The sequence below is a fragment of the Phyllostomus discolor genome, chromosome 2 (assembly GCF_004126475.2).
Source record: "Phyllostomus discolor isolate MPI-MPIP mPhyDis1 chromosome 2, mPhyDis1.pri.v3, whole genome shotgun sequence".
Taxonomy (NCBI): domain Eukaryota; kingdom Metazoa; phylum Chordata; class Mammalia; order Chiroptera; family Phyllostomidae; genus Phyllostomus; species Phyllostomus discolor.
The window spans coordinates 192,294,521-192,316,590 of NC_040904.2; the positions used below are offsets into that span (position 1 = coordinate 192,294,521).

A 22,070-nucleotide genomic window follows, 5' to 3' on the forward strand; every position below is an offset into this window, starting at 1 on the left:
GTATCACACTTCCTGATTTCAAGCTATACTATAAAGGTATAGTAAAAAAAATCCTGTATGATCTCATATGTAAAATAAAAAATGAGAACAAAAACAGGTCATATGAAAAGAGATGAGACTAGTGGTTCCAAAGGTGGGGATTTGGGCAGACAATGGATTAAAAGAAGGTGGTCAAAAAGTCAAAGTTCAGCTCTAAATTAAATAAGTATAATGATGTAAGTACAACATGACTATCGCTAACCCTGCTGTGAGATACCCCAGTGTCTGCAGGGTGTACATTACAAGACTCCCAGGAGATGCCTGAATCCATGAAAAGTACTGAACCCAGTTGTGTACTATATTTTTTCTACACATACACATCTACGATAAAGTGTAATTTATAAATTATGCACATTAAGACTATTAACAATAATAAATAATAAAACAGAACAGTTATAACAATATAAAGTAACAAAAGTTTTGTTAATGTGATCTCTCAGAATGTGATCTTTTGATGAAGTTAGATAATCGAGTCATGACAATGTCCATGGTAGGGTGTCAGAAGCAGACCATGTCAGTGGTTAGAGGTAGAGAGTTAAAGGGGTCTTTGCTGAATACTTTTGGTAGGACACTATAATTGGAAGTTGCTGTGTCTTTCTTTTCATTTCATGAACATGATACTGCAAAGGATGTAATCCTTAGGTGATCATATGGGTAACCTTAATGCTGTATTCCACCCAATGATTTAATTCCAAGAGCTTCATGAACAAAGGAGAGTTGAAAACAAGCACTGTGACACCACAACAGCCTTTCTCAGCTATTTCGATCAGAAATGCTGTAAGAATCTTTAAAAAATGCAATACCTGACTGTTCAGTCAGGGACACTGACCTCTTTTCCCTTAGATTGTCAAAGTAAAAAATGACAACAACCAACACAACAATATCCATCCTGTGTGAAAGCACTTCCTTCAACAATAAATATACGGGTCATTAATAGAGTTTAATCTTCTTGATCATTTCACATAATAAGCTTGTGTCTGATTGGTTAACTCTTGGTACAGAAATCCAGAAAGTATCCAGCCATGTAATATGAAAAACTAGAGACACTTATTAAGGAAGATACTAGATATAAGATCTTGTACAAAAGACAATGATTCCCTGGCTGGCGTAGCTCAGTGGATTGAGCGTGGGCTGGGAGCCAAAGTGTCCCAGGTTCGATTCCCAGCCAGGGTACATTCCTGGGTTGCAGGCCATAACCCCCAGCAACCACACATTGATGTTTCTCTCTCTCTCTCTCTATCTCCCTCCCACCCTTCCCTCTCTAAAATGAATGAATAAAATCTTTAAAAAAATACATTAAAAAAAAAAAGGACAATGATGCCTCAGTCTCTTTCAAAGCAGGCACATTGGGACCTCACACAGTTCTCCCAGCATCTCTCCCACTGTTCAAAATACTCTGCAAAATCCTTTCTTTGATTTTTCATCAAAGGTGCTGTTCTGTTTCCCTGAATCTAATCAATGGTCTGAAATCTCTTCCCTTTCAAAGGTGATTTTAATTTTTGGAATATTCAGAAGTCACAGGGTGCCAAATCTGGGGCATAAGGGTACTGAGCCACATGGGTGATTTGTTTCACCAAAAAAAGTCTGCATGAGATGTACTGCACGAGCAGGCACATTGCTGTGATGAAGCTGAAATCACCAGAAGCCCATAGCTGCTGCTGTTTTTGTCCTATTGCATCCTTCAAATGACAAAAGACATTGAAACAATACTCCTTATTAATTGCTTAGCCTCGAGGGTGTACTCATGATGGACAACATCTTCCCAATGAAAAAACACAGTTAATGTGGTCTTGATCTTCCTGCAACTTTGCTGTGCCTTCTTCAGGCTTGGAGAACCAGGTGACTTCCAAAGTGACCACTGGGCCTGCATTTCTGGATCACAGCCACAGACCCAGATTTCATCTCCAGTTTTGACCATCCTGAGAAAATCTGGTTCATTGGTAGCAGTTTGAATCAATCATTAGCAACTATAGCATGATATTCCTTCTCCTCAGGTAGCAGAGACCCCTGAAGGGATTTTCCCATGCTAAGATCCTGCATCAAAATCTAAGGCACAGAGGAGGAAGGTGGCAGTGAGGGAGGAGGGAGCAGATTTCACTTCTCCCTACATATGGGAGAAAATCGTTGCTGATCTACAGAGGAAGAGAGCAAACTGCCAGCAGTACCACAGCATATATGAAAATAGGAGACCAAAAATTGTAGAGGATATTGAAAAACCAGATGGTAAGGAGAGTACTTCAGGACAATAAGGTCCCAGCGACCAGTGTGGTGACAAGGGTGGCTGCAGCCCCAGGCCCAGTACCCCCAGGGTCTGCCACAGGGTTCTTGGGACAGAGCTGGGTCAAGGACTCCCTCCCCAGCCAAACAAGGTTAGCGCAACACCCGGAGAGACCTGGTTGCTTGAAGTTGCAGAGAGGGGAATATGGACTAAGTGGCAAACACACAGGGCTGTGAGCACCCAGGGAGACTGTGGATGCCCAGTGGGGAGAGTTGAGAGGTAGGCCTTAAAGGACCGTGACTAGATAGTCCCCAGTGTGGCTGGAGAATTGGGCTGTGCAAGAGGCCAGACCGCTGCATGGCGGGACAGGCTTGAGTAGGAGGATTTTCTCAAAAAACAAAAGTGAAAAAAGAGACACACTTTGGGGAATTCTCCTGCAGCAGTTGCTCAGACCTCCTCCCCACCCAGTCAGGCAGTTCCGAAGCTGATGCTTGTATTCCTGTAGCCCTGGGAGGAGTGTGCACCAGAACCTGTGGGACCAGAGGCCACCTTGCCAAGTGCGAGTGCCCACAAACCAGGGAGAGTGCACTCTGTAGAAGGCCAGGAGCCCACATTTGTAACCCTGGGGAGAGTGTGCTCTGAGGAAAGCCTGGATCCCACACCAAGGGCCTAGGGAGAGAGGCCCCAGGCTAGCCCTGGGGAGAGTATACATGAGGCTGACTTAGTGCTGATCAGGAAGGGAGAAAGACAAATACCATATGATCTCACCTTTAACAGAAACCTAAACAACAAAACAAACAAGCAAGCAAAATATCACCAAACACACTGAAATGGAGAATAAGCTGACAGTGACCAGAGGGGAGAGGGGAGGGAATTTCAGAGGAACATGGGAAGGGTTTACAAGAACAAGTATAAAGGACAGAGGGACAAAAACTAGGGAGGGGGTACAAATGGGAGGGAGGCGGGGAAGGATGAGGGGGTGGGCTCAGATGGGAGTAAAAAACAGAAAACTGTACTTGACAAACAATTAAAATAAAAAAAAAACTAAAACACAGTAGTTTTTGGAATCCCCAGATCAGCTGCTGGATTTTGCATAGTCAGTTGCCCATCTTTGTTGATTGCAGACCTTACACGCTCAACATTCTCAGGTGTTTTGTTGGTTGTAGACCTTCCAGGACATGGGTTACTTTTATCAGACTCTCAACCTCCTTTTAAGCATTTCTGCCACTGTACACATTGATTGCTTGCACTGTACACATTGCATCATCTTTGAAAGCTTTCTGAATCATCCAAGTAGCTTCCATGGAGGAATATTTAAGGTTATCACAAAATTTGGTGCAGGTTCATTGCTCTATACTTCCTCAGTCACTTTGAATGTGACAGCCACACAGCACACATGCTCAATCAGTGGAGTCTGCTGCCCCCACTGAATATTACACTGCAATTGTCATTGTTCACACATGTGCATTCCAGTCCACTGTGCTCGGCTGCCATGTTACAACAATGTCATGCAAACCATTCTTGTTACATTAACAATGGCTGGGCTTTTTTCAGACAGATCTCATCACATGCAAGTATGGGCACCTGATATTTTAAAAAGTCACATTGAAGTAAAAAGAGTAGGTAATAGTATTATTATTTTTCAAAAGTCAATTAGAATTCTATGTACATTTTTTCACATCAGCAAAAAATACTTTTTGGTGTGCCACAGAATTTTAGTAATTAGTTAATTGTGCCATGACAGGTGAAAGGTTGAAAATCACTGGTCCAATGACACAGTCAGCTGCTATGTGATTAATAGTTGGGTAACACAAACACTTTGAATATACTGTGTATTCTTCATTTCTTTTAATTCTTACTCTATGAGAAGGTGGATATTGGCTGAACCTATTCTGATAATCAATTTGCAATATATGCAAATCAAACATGCAGTAAATTTTTGTTTCTTTTGATGCTTATGTGTCATTTAAATTGTCTTTCAGAGGTCTACTTTTTCTGTCCTTCCCATTTTAATAAGGAAAAACATTAAATTAGCTTATTTCCCCCCTACATAGTTAGATTTGTGCTTTGTCATGTAAAACAAATATTCCTATTAAATTAAAATCAGTAGTGATTTGAAAATGAATCAATGAAAATGTAATTAGTAGTTAAGTAACAATTTAATCTCTGCCATGGTGATACAGTTCAATATTGTTTAATGTTTTATCTTTCACAGAGATATTATCTTGACCAAGAGAAATCTAAATAACAGTTAATAACAATAAAATGAATGAAAGAATCTTAAGAACTAAGGCAAGAAATTGAGAAAAAGTATGGGATTAGTGATTGTGACAGCTACCATAACAGTGAAAATGTAGTGATTTTTCAGAATATTGCTGACAAGTATCATCAAATATCTATTGTTTATGGAATTATGATTTTAAAATTATTTCCATTGTAATAGAAAAGCCATAATGAGAATATAAGGAAGAGAAATATGTAAAGCCAAAATTAAATAAACCTGTCTGGGAGTAAAATTTACACATACAAGGTATTCTTAACAAGGCCTAAGATTTCAGAGTCTGTGATGAAGATGGAAGTAAGTTCACAGCATAATTGATCCAGTGTTTGTCCCCTAATAACTTTCAGATTCAGAAAACAATTTCAGATACATTTGGCAAAAAACAAACTGAATGCACACTACCAGCCCAAAGTCTCCTAGATTCTGGGGGTGTGTGATGAGATACACACTCTTCAAAATAGACCCAGTGTAAGAATTTCCTGTTCAAATGTTAGGTGACACATTATTGACAAATCTGCTTGTTCCACTCACGCCTCACTCTGAGCCTTCACAGGTCAGTCTGTGAAGACCACAGAGATTGTTTGTTTACAAGAGGTAGCTGGTCTCCCACTAAAGGATGCAGGACGTTCTAGCCTTCAGAAGGTATGTGTGTGTCTCTGCTCTCCTGTCTCTGTCTTAGCCCATCTCATGTAGGGGGAGATTACAACATAAGATGTGATATCAGTGAGGTACGATTAATATACAATCAAATCAAAGAGAATATTGGTATTTTATTTAAATAAATTAGAGTAAAAAGTCAAGAATAAAATATGAAATATGTTGGAGGATGTCTTGAACTATTCAAATTCTTGCCTGTGGACAATTACGTGTATATACACAAGAATAATTGAGTGTTTTAATAAAAACTATTTAAAGTAAAAATCCTATAAGAATATGAAAAAGAACAGCTATTTTTGTATTTTATAATCAATATAGATATAATTTTGTACTTATCCCAGATTCTGAAAAGAGATTTTTAAAATAAATTATATTAATTTTGGAGGTCAAACATAACATTTTATGCCCTTAATTAGATTAAATAAATACATTTGACTTACAATAAAAATCTGGATGAAGTACTCTAATAAAATTCTAATTGAATCTTAATTATAAACAATCAAAAGACTATTTAAAAATTGAGCCACCATTGCTAGAGAGGGTACCACACTGATAGACACTTTGTCTAATGAATTAAGCTACAGCTTTCAAGTGGTATGAATCAAAAATAAGATTAAAAATGTGTTCAAATTATAGTAGTATAACTAAAATATTTTGGAGAGCTTAAAAAGGGTGAAATACTAAATGTTTTACATGAATTATGTATACATGTTTTTATTCCCACTTTATCTTAGTAAACTATTTTGGTAGACACTAAGTAGCTTTGTAAAGGTCATACATTGCCAATTTCAAAGCCAGAATTAATTCTGAAACAAACTGGCAACAGAGCACATTGACTCAATTAATAAATTACACCATCTGATTCATTACTGTGCCTCCCACAACTGAAGGTGCCCTGAGTTTAACATGCATGGGAACTGTCTGGAAGTTGGAAATACCAGTGTTGTAATATAAATGATCTACATATTTATTTCACATTTTATGGTTTTATATCTTTGCCCTTAAATCAATGGCCAATTTCTTGTGCAATGTAAGTGTTTAAAAAATTTTACTTTATTGTCAATGTGTTTAGGTCTTGAGTAAGTTTAGCATGACATTTTTTAACATATGAAACATTTTTAATTCGTAACAGATCATTTGATAACAGCTCATCTTCTTTAATGAATAAATGTGTGCCACTAAATAAAAATTTAGTCAGAAAATTACTAGATATGCCAATGTGATTACTGCCCCATTTTCAGGGCACTCAGTCTATAGTGATAATTCAACTTCCAACTTATCATAAATATTGTATCTCTTTTTTCTAATATTGCATTTAATTTTTCATACTTGCATTCTAATGGTGTTAAAATATTTCTGTGGAATTGGACACTAAATAAACAAGGATGTTATTTATGAAATGATTTTATTCATCACTAACATACAGATTTTTTTTGCTCAAACAAACAATATATTGTCAAATATAGAATATCTTAAATATTGTATCTACTATGAGGCATTGGTTAAAGATGTAAGAAAATTATAAGCAAAATATCAGGTTCTTAACTGGGAAATGAGCCTGATACTCACCCCGTACCCCACCCAGTGTCACTGTGAGGGATGTCTTCAGTGACTGTGTCACTTGTACGTAAGCACACATGGTGTAGAGCACAGTCTCGGCCACCACTCAGCTGCAGACATGAGTGACCAAAGAGTAACTTATGCAGAACTGAATCTGGCTAAGGATGCAAAGAGACAGCACAAAAAACCTAAGGGCACTAAAGGCTCCATTCCAGGAACTGAGCAGGAACTAACCTACGCAGAATTAAATCTTCAAAATGCTTCTCAGGATCTTCAAGAGAGTGACAAGAATGGCCACTGCAGAGGTAACACATTCAGCAGACACAGTATAACTGTTCTGGGATGTGCAGCAGGGTGCAGAGGTGTGCGTAATAGAAGGGGATAAGTTTACACATTTTTTTCATCTTAAGGATCAGGACTTGAAGTTGGAATATGGTAATCTCAGATAAAAGCTGAGGAATAATTTTATTCCAACATTGTTGTAAGTTGTAGTCTTTGACAAGTAACTGAAGAGCATTATGTTTAGAGAAAATGCAGTGGTATATTCTGAGAGGAAGATTATAGTGGTAGATATGGGTTTGGGGTCCAAGTTCATGTACATGATTCTCTGTGTGTAAACTGTCCAAACAATTGTCTCCATCCCTCCTTTCTCAGTGTTTCCATTTCCCTCCCTGCAGCATTCCTGTCACCTCCAGAGAAGCTCGCTGCTGGGATCCTAGGGGTCATCTGCCTTGTCCTGATGACCACTGTGGTAACAACAGCTGTTAATCAACGTAAGTACATTATTGTAAGATTATATGAAATGCTTCACTGTTAACATCACTGCCTTCATCAGTGCCTCCAAACATTTCATAGTATTAGAAAATCCAACTCTCATTTTAAAGTACACCTTTAGAGTAAGTGCAAAACTGTTATTCTTATTTGTCCAAGTTATAAATAACTGCATTATTTAGAAAAATAGCGTATTTAAGTCCTTTGCCTATTTTTTAATTGGGTTGTGTGTTTTCCTAGAGTGGTGTTGTGTGAGTTCTCTATATACTTTGGAGATCAAACCTTTTTCCAAGATAACATTGGCAAATATATTTTCCCAAATGTTCATAGCAACACAATTTACAATAGCCAAGTTCTGGAACTAACTTAAGGCCACCAGTAAATGAGGTGATAAAGAAAATGTGGTACATTTACACAATGGAACACTATGCAGCTGAAAGAAAGAAGGAGCTCCTACTGTTTGTGACAGCATGGATGGAACTGGAGAGCATTATGCTAAGTGTAATAAGCCGGGATGTGAAAGACAAATACCATATTATCTCATCTACAAGTAGACCGAATGGATAAAACAAACAAGCAAGTAAAATATAACCAGAAACATTGAACTGAAGAACAAACTGACAGTAACTGGAGGGGAGAGGGATAATGGTGGAGAATAGGGAAAAACCATCAAGGAACAGGTGTAAAGGACACACAGACAAAGTCAAAGGGGTAAGTTTGAGGGTGGGATGTGAGAATGGGTGGGGTGGGGGCCTAGGTGGGGTGAAAATGGAGAGAATTGTACTTGAAGAACAGTCAATAAATAAATAATAAATAGAAATTTCAAAACAGTAGTTTATATATATATATACATATATATCCCATATATCCATAGATATTCTTGTGTTATAATTCAAAACATGCTTTAGGACACCTCATTGACAAATACAAGTAAATTCTTCATATTGATTTATCCAAATAGTGTAAGAGTTGAGAGTTGATAAAGTTTGGTTCTCAAAACTTTTGAAATATTTTCTCCCAAATTATAATAGTTTCATTAATTTTCCTTGGTAAAATCAATTTTATTCCAGGCAATTAAAATCCTGGTCAATGTACCACATTTCAGAGTAAAAAACAAAAGTATTATGATTTATGTAGATCACCATTACCTTTTTATAATAATTACTTCATTTTTTAGCTGATGTAATACTGGTACAGAATAATTCTTCTTTCTTGTACATAATATAAATTATATATATTTTTTAACAGTGAGCCATACAGGAAACAAGACAGGGAACAAAACAACCAGGAACCAGAAAGGTACCCAATTATTTTCTATGTTCTGATAATAATAGAGTTCCTACTTTGTCTCTAATGCAGTCAAAATTTATAGCTTTTTTTTGGTTGCAGGGAACATAAATTATAATACCAGGCATAAATATACATAAATAATGAATATAAAAGAGTATAGTTCTTATGCAAAAATATGAAGAAATATTCATCTAATTTATCATACTCATTGTTGCTAATTTACTGAAGGATAATTTTGGTTTCTAAAAATGTGGGTTCATTGATTAACGTTCAGGACATATAAAAAGTGTTTTTTTCTTTGTGTGTTTGCTTCATATGGGCACATAAATTAGGGAATGAGGGGCTGACCCTTCTCTGTGAGTGTGCATGAGTGTGTGTGAGTGTATTATGCTTTATATATGCCAGTCTGTGAAGGTATGTACGTATACTGTGCACTAATTTGTCTCTATGCAAATACTGAAATTAATTTTCATTTGTAAATTCATATTCTTCTTGGATAGCAATATATAATCTTTCCTCAGCATACCATTGTGGTCGATGTCCACCAGAGTGGGTCACATATTCCAACAACTGCTATTACATCAGCACTGAAGGAAAAACATGGAATGAGAGTCTGATGGCCTGTGCTTCTAAGAGCTCTAACCTGCTCTATATAGATAATGAAGAAGAAATGGTAAGGTGTTTAATGTTTCCAATACTTATTTAAAAGAGTGTTTTATTTTATATTTCCATAAAATTCATTCATATTTTTGTATATATCTGTAATTTATGGTAAAGATTGTTAGTATTTTATTATTTGACTCTATAACATTTGATTTATATTTTATGCCATTAATGTGCATTCAATAATTTTTAGTTCTTCAGTTTCATAGACAATCAGGCTTCTATAAATACTTTTTTTCCAAAAGTAAACCTTGCTACTGAATTTTTCCATGCATCATGGAGACTATAGATGTAATTGTGCATGTTGGCAACTGAAATTGGCCATAAAATAGGTGTTGCCAATGTGCTCCTATGCAATCTCTCATCACTTCTCCTCTCTCCTCACTTAACCACTGTTCTGATATTTTATACCACAAATTATCTTTGTTTACTTTTGTATTTTATATAACAGGAACCATTCATTATGCATTTACATGTCTCTGTTAACTCCCACATGATAGTATATTCAATTAACATTGAATATATGTGTAGTTTGTTAATTGTCACTGCTCTGTTGTACATATCTCACATTCTTTAACCTATTCTGTTCAGAATAGAGATGTTTTTAATATGTGGTTGCTATGAGTAATTATTTAATAAAAATCTTTGTTTATGTCTTCTTTCCAAATATGTCATATTTGAAATAATTTATATACAATAATACATACAATATATAAATTGATGCACAATAAATGTTATGTTTATAATAGTATAATAATAATTTATAAACATAGTAGTTCTAATAGTGTATGTGTATAATTAAAATGTATTGCCTTTTTGCATTAGAATGAAATTTCAGGGTCAAAAATACATATGTATGTAAATTATCCCAGCTCTTTCTAGCGTGTTGTATAAATACACGTTATATCCAATAGTTTCATAATCCAAAGCTTAGTACTGCCACAAATTTTAATGCCATCAGTTCTGATCATTATGTAAAAGCATCGTTATGACTTTAATATGTATTTTCCACATGCTGATCAATTGAACACATCTTTCAGAGCACCATTCATTATGGATTTCTGTACTGTGAGAATGAGAAGTGCCCATTCATGCCTCTTGATCATTGCTCCTGGATGTTACTTGTTATTTTCCTTCTTAGAAGTAGTTATTTTGGATATGACTCTTTTTTGAGTTTGTGAGATGCAAATGGCATTCTTGATTATTAATTATATTTTTCTTTTCATATTGGAGTTTTTTAATGACCAGGATTTATTAACATTACCATCGTCCAATATCTCATTTGGATGTTGGTGATTATTTTGGACATGTTTCACAAGTTAGTAAAAGTTCATAAAGATAATCTAGTGAATTACACTTTATGGTTTATCTTTTTTCTTTACTGATGAACTTTTAGTTTTATGTTTATAATACTTTGAGAATTTATATTTTTCTGATGCAGTGTTTGTGATGCTCTGTGGTGGAGGTGTAGTTCACACTTTTCTGCATCATTATCTAGTTGATGCAGCATAATTTATAGCAGATTATCTTTTCTACATAAACAAATTTATATACATGGGTCTATATATTTTAACATAAAATTTAAGAAGATGATTATTCATTGTGTCTCAAAAATTGTTTTTCTCTCTTCTCTTGTCTTTCTTTTTGTTCATGGGCAATAATTACACCTTAGTCAGTTTTACTGATAAAGTTCTAAAAAGATCTCCGAGGTTCCATTAGTTTTTCTATCTCTTTCTCTCTGTCTTCAGGAATTAATTATTTCTCTCACGCCATCTTTATTTCACCAATTCTTTCTTCCACATCTCAACATTTATGTAAATGTATTGAATTTTGTAATGTAGATAATGATTTTTCAACTGATAATTTTATGTATTCATTCATACAGTTTTTATTTTACTAATTGTTCTGACACTACCATCACATTTCCATAGAGTTATTGGAACATAGTTTTTAAAATATATTTCAGGTGTATATGTATATTTATAATACTAGTATTAAATATTTGTATAAGAAATCCATCATCTTATCCCAGTGAAAGATATTTTGCATGGATGATTTGTCCCCCTGAGTATGGAAGAACACTTTATTTTCATTGCATGGTTTTAAAATTTGGGTAAGTCCACATTGTCAATAACAGTACAATAAACATGGATCCTCCTACATGCCTATTAGATTTATACTTTTGTATCTTCAGTAAACTGTTACTGTAGAATCATCTCTTTTGAAGTGTGCTTACTCAGTTTTTAAAATTCTTGCTATTATTTTATTTTTAGGGTCAATTACTGGGATTCCCGTTGGGCCTGCATAGCTTTCTTGGCAACCAATGTTTGTAAAAATGTATTCAAATACCTCAAGTCACTATGGCTCCACCCTCTGCTACTTGATGTACGTGTGTGCGTGCACACGTGTGTGTTTGTACGGGAGTACTCATACCTTTAAAATCAGTTCTCAAATCAAATTTGGCTTTTTTTTTGCCAGATTTATCTTGGTCTCTTCTACATGGTGCAAATATTTTTCTCATCAACCAAGTAGGTGTAGAGTTAATACCACCTCTTGTACTGTGCTCTCACACTGAGTACCTTCCTGTTTATAGCTGGCAGTGTGCTGACACAGACCAGAAAAAGGGTGGTCATCTTCACTTTTAATCTTGTCAATTCAGCACTTTGACCTGAAAATGGAGTGGGAAGTTTAACCACCACTTCCAAAGTAATCAGACTTCCCATTGTGGCAACACCAGTGATGTTTCAGCATTCCCCAAACAGTAAGAATTACACTCCTTACTCAGGCACTGAGATGGGGATCGGGGGAGACATGGGAGCAGTCTTAGACATGAAGACTACAAAGTTGCTCTGTTTTTACTGGAACCTCTAGCTGCTTTCTCGAATAATAAATGCCCAAGTTATTTTTACTCTTTGCTCAAATTTCAGAGGTATGAAATTGTTATATCTGTCTCTTCACCTAGTCATGCTAATACATTTTCTTAATGTGTCCAAAATATGTAAAAGTATATTATAAACTGTATCCCTCTAACCAAGAAAAATAACTATATTTGGTTTATCATTTTTAAAATTATCTTGAATTAGGTTGCAGATATACAATTTAGTTACTTAATATTTTATTTTATTCCATTTGAAGTCTCACAGCTTGCCATATACAACATAGCCTTCTCTAAACTGAGAAGTTTAGGTACATAAGAAAAGTATAAAATACAAACAATAACCTATATAATTCTCTTTCCATATTATGATTATAATCTTAAAACAACATGGATATAGACCCATTTTGGTAGGTCTGCTCATTAGAGCATCATCGGAGTACACACAGGATGCTGGTTGATGCCCCATCATGCACATACAAGAAGCTCCCAAAGAATGCCAAACTAAGTGGACTGACTAACTGATTGCTCTCTCTCTCTCTCTCTCTCCCTCTTTCCTCAATAATAATAAAGTGAGAAACAAAACAAACAATAACATTGATTTAAAAAGGGAAGTGAGTTCATTGGCATACATCTGTTTTTCAATGAAGAATTGTAAAAAATGGTTACCTATGCATGAAAATTAAGAGTAGCTTAAAAGCTTGTGCATTTTGAAAGTTTATGAAAAAGTTCTTTTGTAAATTGCCAGTTATAAAATTACTCCCAACAATGCAAAGCACATGGAGAATATAGTCCTCAATATTCTAATAAATATGCATGGTGTCAGATGGGCCCCAGATGCATGGGGGTGGTCACCTCTGAAGCTGTACATAGGGCCAAAACAATATTGAATGTGAACAGTAAAGAAAAAAAACAATTTTAATTGCTTTCAAAATCAGTTCTCTGAAAATATCATTGTCTCATTTTTCTATGACCAATTTATTAGTGTCCAAAATCTTTCTCATTGTTTAACAAAACCTGTATTCAAATTTTCAATATACAAATACAAGCCAGAGGCAAAAGAATTATGATATGTCGTTTAAAATATAAAGGTTGCCCTGACTGGTATGGCTCAGTGGTTGGACATTGTTGTGTAAATGGAAATATCACTGGTTCGCTTCCCAGTCAGGGCACATGTCTGTGGTGTTTCAGGATTGGTCTGGGATCAGCATAGGAGAGGCAAACAATCCATGATTCCCTTTCTTTCTCCCTCTCTTCCTCTCTCTCTAAAATTAAATCAATTGAAACTTTAATAAATACATTAAATAAAACATAAAGGTTTAGACTTTTCTTTATTCTCCTATGGTAGCACAGTTTTAGATTTTTGGTTTTCTTTAAAGTCTGTGCATCTCACAAACACACAGGGTTCTCTTTCTCATATTCTGCTGACCTTGATGGGTGCTAGTTGACTTGTTGGACATGCACCCCAGCATTTCCATCTTTAGCTCTATGCCATCACACCTCTGTGCTCATGAATTATCTTTCCCAGACTTTTGAAAAGTTTATTAATATCCAGAATTTCAGCTTACTGTTGCCTAAGAGAAGGCTCTTTCATGAATAAGATGGAGGTCATCCTCTGGAATTCCCTCATCCTGCACCTGACCTTTAGGGTGAGTTGTGCTTTTCCAGAACACAAGATTCATTCCTTTTGAGCTCTCCTCAGGAGTTCCACCAGATGCTCTGGCACAGGCTCCCCATTCATGCCAAACACTCGTTCTCTTTCTCAGAGGCTGGCCTTTGGAGAGTTGGTCAGTGATGTTGTGAATTCAGCCACTAAGAATTAACCTGTATTTTCCTTTCCCACTGTTCACTGAGTGTTGTTGGAGGAGATACAGACTGTTTCATGGACTTACATGTATCTTTGGCCAGTTGTTTAGAATATTGTTGGTTCTACTGCAGCTGTTGCCTCAAATCAGGTGATTCTTGAGGTGTTCCACATTGATTCACAGTCCCTTATTTTTTCACACAAGGTCGTGTGATCTTTGGATGTTGGATATACTTGGCAAACTGGGTGGGGTGACCAACAATTCCTGGATCTCAAAAAGTGGTTGATTGCTTATTCACTAATGTCATCAGATGTTGGTGGGCTGTGCAGTTTACTTAGCTGTCACCTCCCCCTCTAACTGGGAGCCACTTTAATTGCATTTACAAATGCAAATTTGTTTTACTTAATTTCCCATAAAATTTGTTTTCTCATAGAATTTTTTGAAGATTTTCAAAATACATCCATGGACTGGACTGTCCCAGAGAAATAATACTAATTCTTGGGTGTGGACAATTGGCACAACTCTCTCTTCCGAACTGTAAGTTTCTTTAGAATGTTTATATATTATTTATTCCCTCATGCTTTCAAATCAGAAATTAATCTTAGAAACAAGAGGCATTGGGTAAACAAGTATGTGAAGAAATATTTAACTGTTTTTTTTAGAAAAATTTTATATATTCAGATTTACTGTGTAAATATTACTGTAAATATTTGTTTATTTAAATATTAAGTTATATATCATCAGATTAATGATTTATTATCTCTGCATTTCAGATTTGCAAAAACTTCAAAGTTGGACAAGAATTGTGTATATTGGAATTTTCAAACACACAACTTCTATTCTGAGTCCTGTGTAGAAAACAGAATATATATTTGTAAGCATGTCACATTAGCTCACCTAAATTTGGTATAATGTTACTCTCACCATCCCTAAGAAGCACATTTCTATTTTCTTCAAGAATGCTGCAATTATTTTTTGTAAAATTAAGTTTTAAGAATTATTTGGAGACCAGTTTCAGTTTCACCACAAAAATAAAAAGAAGGCACTGACACTTCCCATGTTCCCCTGCATGCAGAGCATCCCCATTATCAGCATCACTCAAGAGAGTGGGACATTTGTCACTGAGAGTGAGTCTGTATTGATACATGGTAGTCACTTAAAGTGCATACTTTATCTGAAGCTTCATCCTTGGTATTATAGAATAGTTTTGATATCTATATTTATGCTAAGCTTTAAAATATATATCCAGGTACATATTAAACATTTTAAAATTTTGTTGTTAATTAAAATATATCAAGAGTAAATTATTAATTGTAAAATCATACACTGTTACTGCTAAGTCTAAATTAACATGAATAATTGTAGACACGTCTTGAATATAATTTTCCCCAGCCTTTCAATGTTGAAAATGAGGACTGAACATATCAGGATATCAAAGGTGTGTAAGGCAGTTTTGTCAGGAGAGAGAAATCAGGGATGATTTAAAGAATTATTAAGTATTTTAGGGGGATAGCCTACAAAGAAGGATAAAAGAAAATTATAAAATGTATAAAAGGGTTAATTAAAGAAGATTACCAAAAGGAAGGATCATATATGACCCAAGGATATCTCCTCAGCAATGGGTTTAAGACTGATGTCACTACAGAAAACTATATGGCAGACACATTCACTGGATGGCTCTGGAGAGGGCAGTTCCCACTCTACAGGATGATGTGGGTGAGGATGGATCTCACAGTGTGACTGGCAAGTAGGATGACCTCTCTGGCAAAGTGTCAGCAGGCCCAGGCTGGAGAAGGGGAGCTCTGGCTGTGACTAGTCCCAGGAACTTGCTGGAGGGTGAATACCACAAGAACTTCCTGCGTGCATGCAGATGTCAGCCACAGCACTGGAGCCACAGGAGAGAAAACAGCATGAAACCAGGAAGAGGAGTCCTTTCTCCCAGTGCCCTTCACTGAGAAAACATCAAGTGAGCTGATTGGAGAAGAGGTTGTAGGATCTGGCGCCATGATCTCAAAAAGTGCAAATCATAGATTTGGGCAGAGAGTACTAAACTCTTAATTGGCACTCACTGTTACTATGCAGTAACCCCAAAGTTTCTATAACAAAAGCCATGTGACTATAGTTCACTTGCTCAGAGAACAGAACCAACACAAATGTCTTCTGAATCTTTACATGCATCATTATAAATGATTGTAGTCATTTTTTGGTAGCCTCTAGTAGATTCATTGGGCAATAATTAGTGTCCTTTGATATCTCTTCTATATAGTTTTTTTCCTGTACTGGATTTTAGTTATTTTTGAAAGTATCTTGTTTTATTAAATTCTTTGTCTTTCCCTTTTGACATTATTAATTACTATGGTTAGAAACCTACATTGATAGAAAAAATACAATGTTAAAAATGATGATATAAATATTAAAATGATAACATGTCCATGTAAATGAAACATCAGTTATTTACAGAATGTGGGAAGAAACTGATCAATTTGACATTATTAAGTGATAGTTTCACTATAATTCAATTACAATGGGAGAGCTCCTATATTTGTTCTTTACATGCAAAATAAATTAATAGTTGCCTATATTCTTCTGTTTGAATATGTAGTATTTATACTCTCTCTATATATTCATTATGTTCATATAGAGGAAATATGTGAATATTCAAAATTCATTTCATGTGATATGTATATTGAATTGTATCTAATAGCTGACATTGTGTTACAAACAACCCAGTTGTGTTGGCATTTGCAAATAACTATCATTTTAATCTATTTTTTTCAGTTGTGTGGTTTGGTTGGCTTTCAGGTGATATAGGCTGAGCATGTATGGGCTTAGCTCCAGACCACAGATTCAGTTCAGGTCTTTTTTATATCTTTTATTCTCTGAACAATGGGCTACCTGATATGTGATTCACAGAGCAGGGATTAGCCACTCTGGACAGAACTAGCAGAAATGTGCTACTTAATGCCTGTGCTCTGAACTCATAAGCTGTTACTTACACAAACCTTATATTAACCAAACCAGTCACGTGGACAACCTTGTTCATTTTCTGCAAAGGATACTCTTGTCATAATGGTAAGAGAAAGGAAATGTAGGTTCACAGAAAAAAAATATATAATGTACAATAATAGCCATAGAAATACGTGCAGACAGGAGTAGTGTCTTAGTAGTTATGACCCCGTCGTTGTGGGGGTTATGGAAATCCCAGGGGTCAGAATATGACATATCCTCTTGGACTGCAGAGCCACACTGGTCCTCACATCACTTCAATACTGCCAGGTATGTGTCCTCGTATTTTAACACAATCAATTTACACATCAATAGAATCATCATTTAATGATAAGAATAATTTCTCAAATTTTAAGTACCTCTTGGCAATATAGGGAAACAAATAGAAATCATTAAACTTTTGAAAATAAATCATCAAATGAAATGACCAGGAGAATAAGTCTGAATAGGATTAGTACATGAAAGCCAACATTCCAAAAAAAAAACAAAACCCAAAACTGGTCATACTTCTTTGGATGATCTTGGGAAAATGGTAACTTTTGTGTATATGGTTAAAGCCCCATTCGTCTCAACAGCTACTTCTCTGACATAAAATGACTCTGACAGCAGCATCACAGAGGCTGAAGAGTCTGTCTTAAATGCTCTGCCCTCATAGATCTTCAGTTTAAATAACAAAAAGAGAAATAAATGACAATCTATGAGAATGGATAATGTGTTTGAGACCATATCACTTGTACACTGTGATGATTAGCATCAAATTTATTAAGGTTTAGTGTTTACACCAACTTCTTGTCTTCAGCTGAATATTATGTCCCCAGTGGAACCCAATGATATTGCAGTTTTCTTCCTCATTGCATTCCTTCGCAAGAACTTCACAGAACTTTCCATTGCAAAGTTCTTCTAACTTTGTCCTAAACGCTTTCATGCAACACTTATACCTCCAAACATGATATACTTCATTTTTATTTTATTTTTTATTATTTTTACTTTTTTATTGTTGTTCAAGTGCTGTCATACCTCCATTTTTCCAGTTGCCCTCCCATGTCCACCCACCCTTAAGTCTATCCCCACCCCGTTGTCCCTGGCCATGAGTCTTATACTCATGTATTTTAATGTTTTCTGGCTTGCACCAACAATTTTTAATGTCACAGTTGGAACCTTAACCTCTGAAAACAAGGGGTCAACAATGCTATCTTTTCTGAAGATCCAGGGGAGACTCTGGACCAAGCATTTCTCTTAGTATTGGGTGGAGCCCTCAGTCCTTGGCATCCCTTGGCTTCCAAACATCTTACCTCAGTCTCAGCCTCTGTCATCTCATTGTTCTCATCCTGTATGTCTGTCTCTGTGTCCAAATGTCCCTCTTCTTATAAGATATCATATGTATTAATTAAGGCTTTCTAACACCAGTATGACCTTACCTTAATTTGTTTATATTTGCAGAGGCCCTATTGGATAAGGTCACATTTTTAGAGAGAGGGGAAGGGAGTGAGAATGAGAGGGAGAGGAACATCCAATATGGTTGCCATGCATGCATCCCCCACTGGGGACCTGGCCTGCAACCCAGACATGTGCCCTGACTGGGAATCAAACCAATGACCATTTGGTTCATAGGCTGCCACTCAATCCACCGAGCCACACCAGCCAGGGCTAATATCTAAGTCTTTTGTCTGAATATATTTGTAACTGAAGACAGTATATGGTTTGGTGTTTCTAAAAACTCAATTGCAGCCATGTGCTTGATAAACATGGGGACTAATGTGAAGGCTCTCAGAAGAGAGGAGGAAAATGTTCTGTCATAAAATGAGAAGCAACAGTCCACTGACAACCATGTCTCCATGACATTTCAAGTCTTTCAGTGTTCTTCACGCTTTAAAACATAACAAACATGTTTAGTGGTTTGAAGGTAATTTTGCCCTGCTTTCCACAGTGAGTGCCCCAGTGAGCATTCCCACCAACAGTGCACTAGAGTTCTCTTCTCCCCATCCTCACCAGGACTTGTTTGCTCACTTATTGTTGATGGTCATCTGACAGTTTTGTGGTGGTATCTCAATGTGGTTTCAATTTGCATCATTCTCACGGATATTGATATTGAGCATTTTTCATATGTCCATGGGCGATGTGTGTGTCCTTGGAAAACCTGAATTCAGCTCCTTTGCTTATTTTTTAACTGGATAGTTTGTCTTCCTGGTTTTGATTCATGTGAGATTTTTATATACTTTGGGGATCAAACCCTTGTCTGATGTGTCATTGGAAGATATGTTCTCCTACAAAGTCACTTCTTTACATTTTGATGATGGTTTCTCTAGTCATGCAGAAACTTTCTAGTTTGATTCAGTCTGATTTATTTATTTTTATTTAATTTCCCTTGCACTAGGAGATACCTTGGCAAAAATATGGCTACATGGGATATCTGAACTTCTCTCAACTGATTTCCTCTAGGACATTTAGGGTGTCACAACTTATATTTGTCTTTTATCCACTTTTAGTTTTTTCTTGTATATGGTATGTGTTTGTGGTCTAGTTTCATTTTCTTACATGTAGCAGTCCTGTTCTCCCAGCACTATTAATTGATGAGGCTGTGCACTCCATTGTATGTTGTTGCCCTCTTTGCAAATATTAATGGCTAATAAATACCTAATATGGAACGGCCTTTGATCCAGCCATCCCACTGCTGGGAATATATGGTAGGAATCTGAGTCACCTATTCAAAAGAACTAATGCACCCCTATGTTCATAGCTGTGCCATTTGCCATAGGCAAGAGCTGGAAGCAGACAAAGTGCCCCTCAGTACATGAGTGGATCAAAAAACTGTGGGACATTTGCACAATGGAATACTACACTGTAGGAAAAAGAAGGAAGTCCTACCCTTCATGACTGCATGGATGGATCTGCAGAAGAGTATCCTAAGTGAAAATAGTCAGTCTGTGAAAGATAAATACCATAGGATCACACTGATAAGTGGAACCTAATGGACAAAACAAAAGAACAGAATAGTACTAGAGACATAGAAATAATGAACAAACTGACAGTGGCAGAAGGGGATGCGAGATGGACATAACGGGGTCTAGTGAAGGAATGTGTGGGAAGGACCCATGGGCACAGACAACAGGGTGGGAATTGACTGTGGAAACAAGGGTAGGTGGAGCAGGGGAGAGCAACATGGGGGAAATGAAGAGAACTGTAACTGGACAACAATGAAAAACAGAAAGCATCATAATTTAAATTGATTTGAAGGCAAATCCTATGTTTAATAAACCTCATTTTCAAAGACTGAGAGCTACAATTTGTATAGTTTACAATGTGTCTGTTTTATTACCTGCTTAAGATGACCAGCTACACTTTCCATAGTTCCTTCATAACATTCAGCACGTGGCAATGATATGATTTATTTAAAAGATACTTTTGTACTAACCACATAAGAAGTGGAGAGACAATGTGGTGGCTGGTATGGCTCAGTGGATTAAGTGGCTGCCTGCAAACCAAAGGGTCCCTGGTTTGATTCCCCATGAGGACCACATGCTTAGGTGCAGGCCAGGTCCCCTGTAGGGGGCGTGTGACAGGCAACCAGACATTATGTTTCTTTCCCTCTCTGCTTCCTCTCCCCTCTCTCTGAAAATACATAAGATCTTAGAAGATAAGTGTAGAGACCTGACCAAATGGTGATTCTTTGCCTGTTTATGTTTCTGAGAATAATGCCATATTTTCACTATCCTGTAACATTTACTGATTTTGACAATTTAGGAAGGGAGTGAAAAGCAGAGAAAAAATAATTGCAAAAAGAGCAGCAACATATGGCATACCTGAGACTGCATAATTTTCTTTTGAGTGGATATTTTTCCGATAACTCAGTTTGGACTACATCACATGCTAAGGCAATTGTTTAGAGTAAAAACATCAGTCAGATGATGATTCTCTCTCCAATGCTGTAATGTAAATAAATTTTTTGATGCTATGAACACATTTCTTCATTTTATCTGATAAGTAAATTAAAAAGTGGGTTTCCCCAAAATTAAGCTTAAAACTTTAAATATTTTTACCTTTCCCTCCCAAAATAGAAAAACTTCTGGAACCTCATTTTTTTTTTACCCAAATGCACAAGCATATCATAGCCTTAGGAAAAGTGTGTTGGCCTTCCTGTTCTTTTGTGTTAATGAATTGCATGGTTTAAAGACCATACTTTTCACCCCATGATATTCTGAACTCAATTATTTTCAGAATATAGCAGGTAATAAGTAATGATGTTGTTCACGTGGCTTTCAAAAATTACACTTATACCATGAGATCAAACCACACTACAGAATTTCTTTTTATTTTTGCAAATGCAATTTTACTTTAATTTTTATTTTCAATTACAGTTAACCCTCAATATTATTGTAGAGTAGTTTCAGGTGCACAGCATAGTGACCAGACCCTTATATAACCTGTGAAGTGATCCTCGAATAAGTGTACTCCCCATCCCCCACTTGATGTGATTATCTGAATATTATGGACTATATTTCCTATCCTTTACATCCTCATGACAATTTTGTAACTACCTATTTGTAGAATTACCTTTTAGAATGTCTCATACACTGCAGGGTTGCATATCAATTGAAAGTCTTACAATTTTTGCTTTATTTGTTAACTTTTTCCCCGTTGGTAAGAACATTTCAGATCCATGTCTGGGTGACCCTCAGTTATGTGATACAGCATTATCGACTGTAGCCACCATGTGATACATTAGATCCTTAGACTTCTTCCTCTTACAGTTGAAAGTTTGTACCTTTTACCTGCTTCTCCTTGTATTCTTACTCTCAGCCCCTGACAACCATTAGTCTCTGAGTTTATTTTTAAATTTCACATATAAATGATACCATGCAGCATTAGTCTTTCTTTGGCTCAATTATTTCACTTAGCACAATGCCT

The 22,070-nt window shown here is 36.1% G+C and overlaps 2 protein-coding genes across 2 annotated transcripts in view; both read left to right on the forward strand.

Annotated features, from left to right (window-relative positions):
- The window catches only part of LOC114513858 (NKG2-A/NKG2-B type II integral membrane protein-like), a 260,653-nt gene that overhangs the window by 31,068 nt on the left and 207,515 nt on the right, over positions 1-22,070 (forward strand).
- On the forward strand, positions 6,835-15,109 carry LOC114513848 (NKG2-A/NKG2-B type II integral membrane protein-like). The gene is made up of 5 exons (XM_036019340.1): positions 6,835-7,060; positions 7,433-7,528; positions 9,338-9,489; positions 14,593-14,696; positions 14,933-15,109. The coding sequence occupies exons 1-5, from the start codon at positions 6,874-6,876 to the stop codon at positions 15,069-15,071; spliced, it is 678 nt and encodes a 225-aa protein (XP_035875233.1). The 5' UTR covers positions 6,835-6,873; the 3' UTR covers positions 15,072-15,109.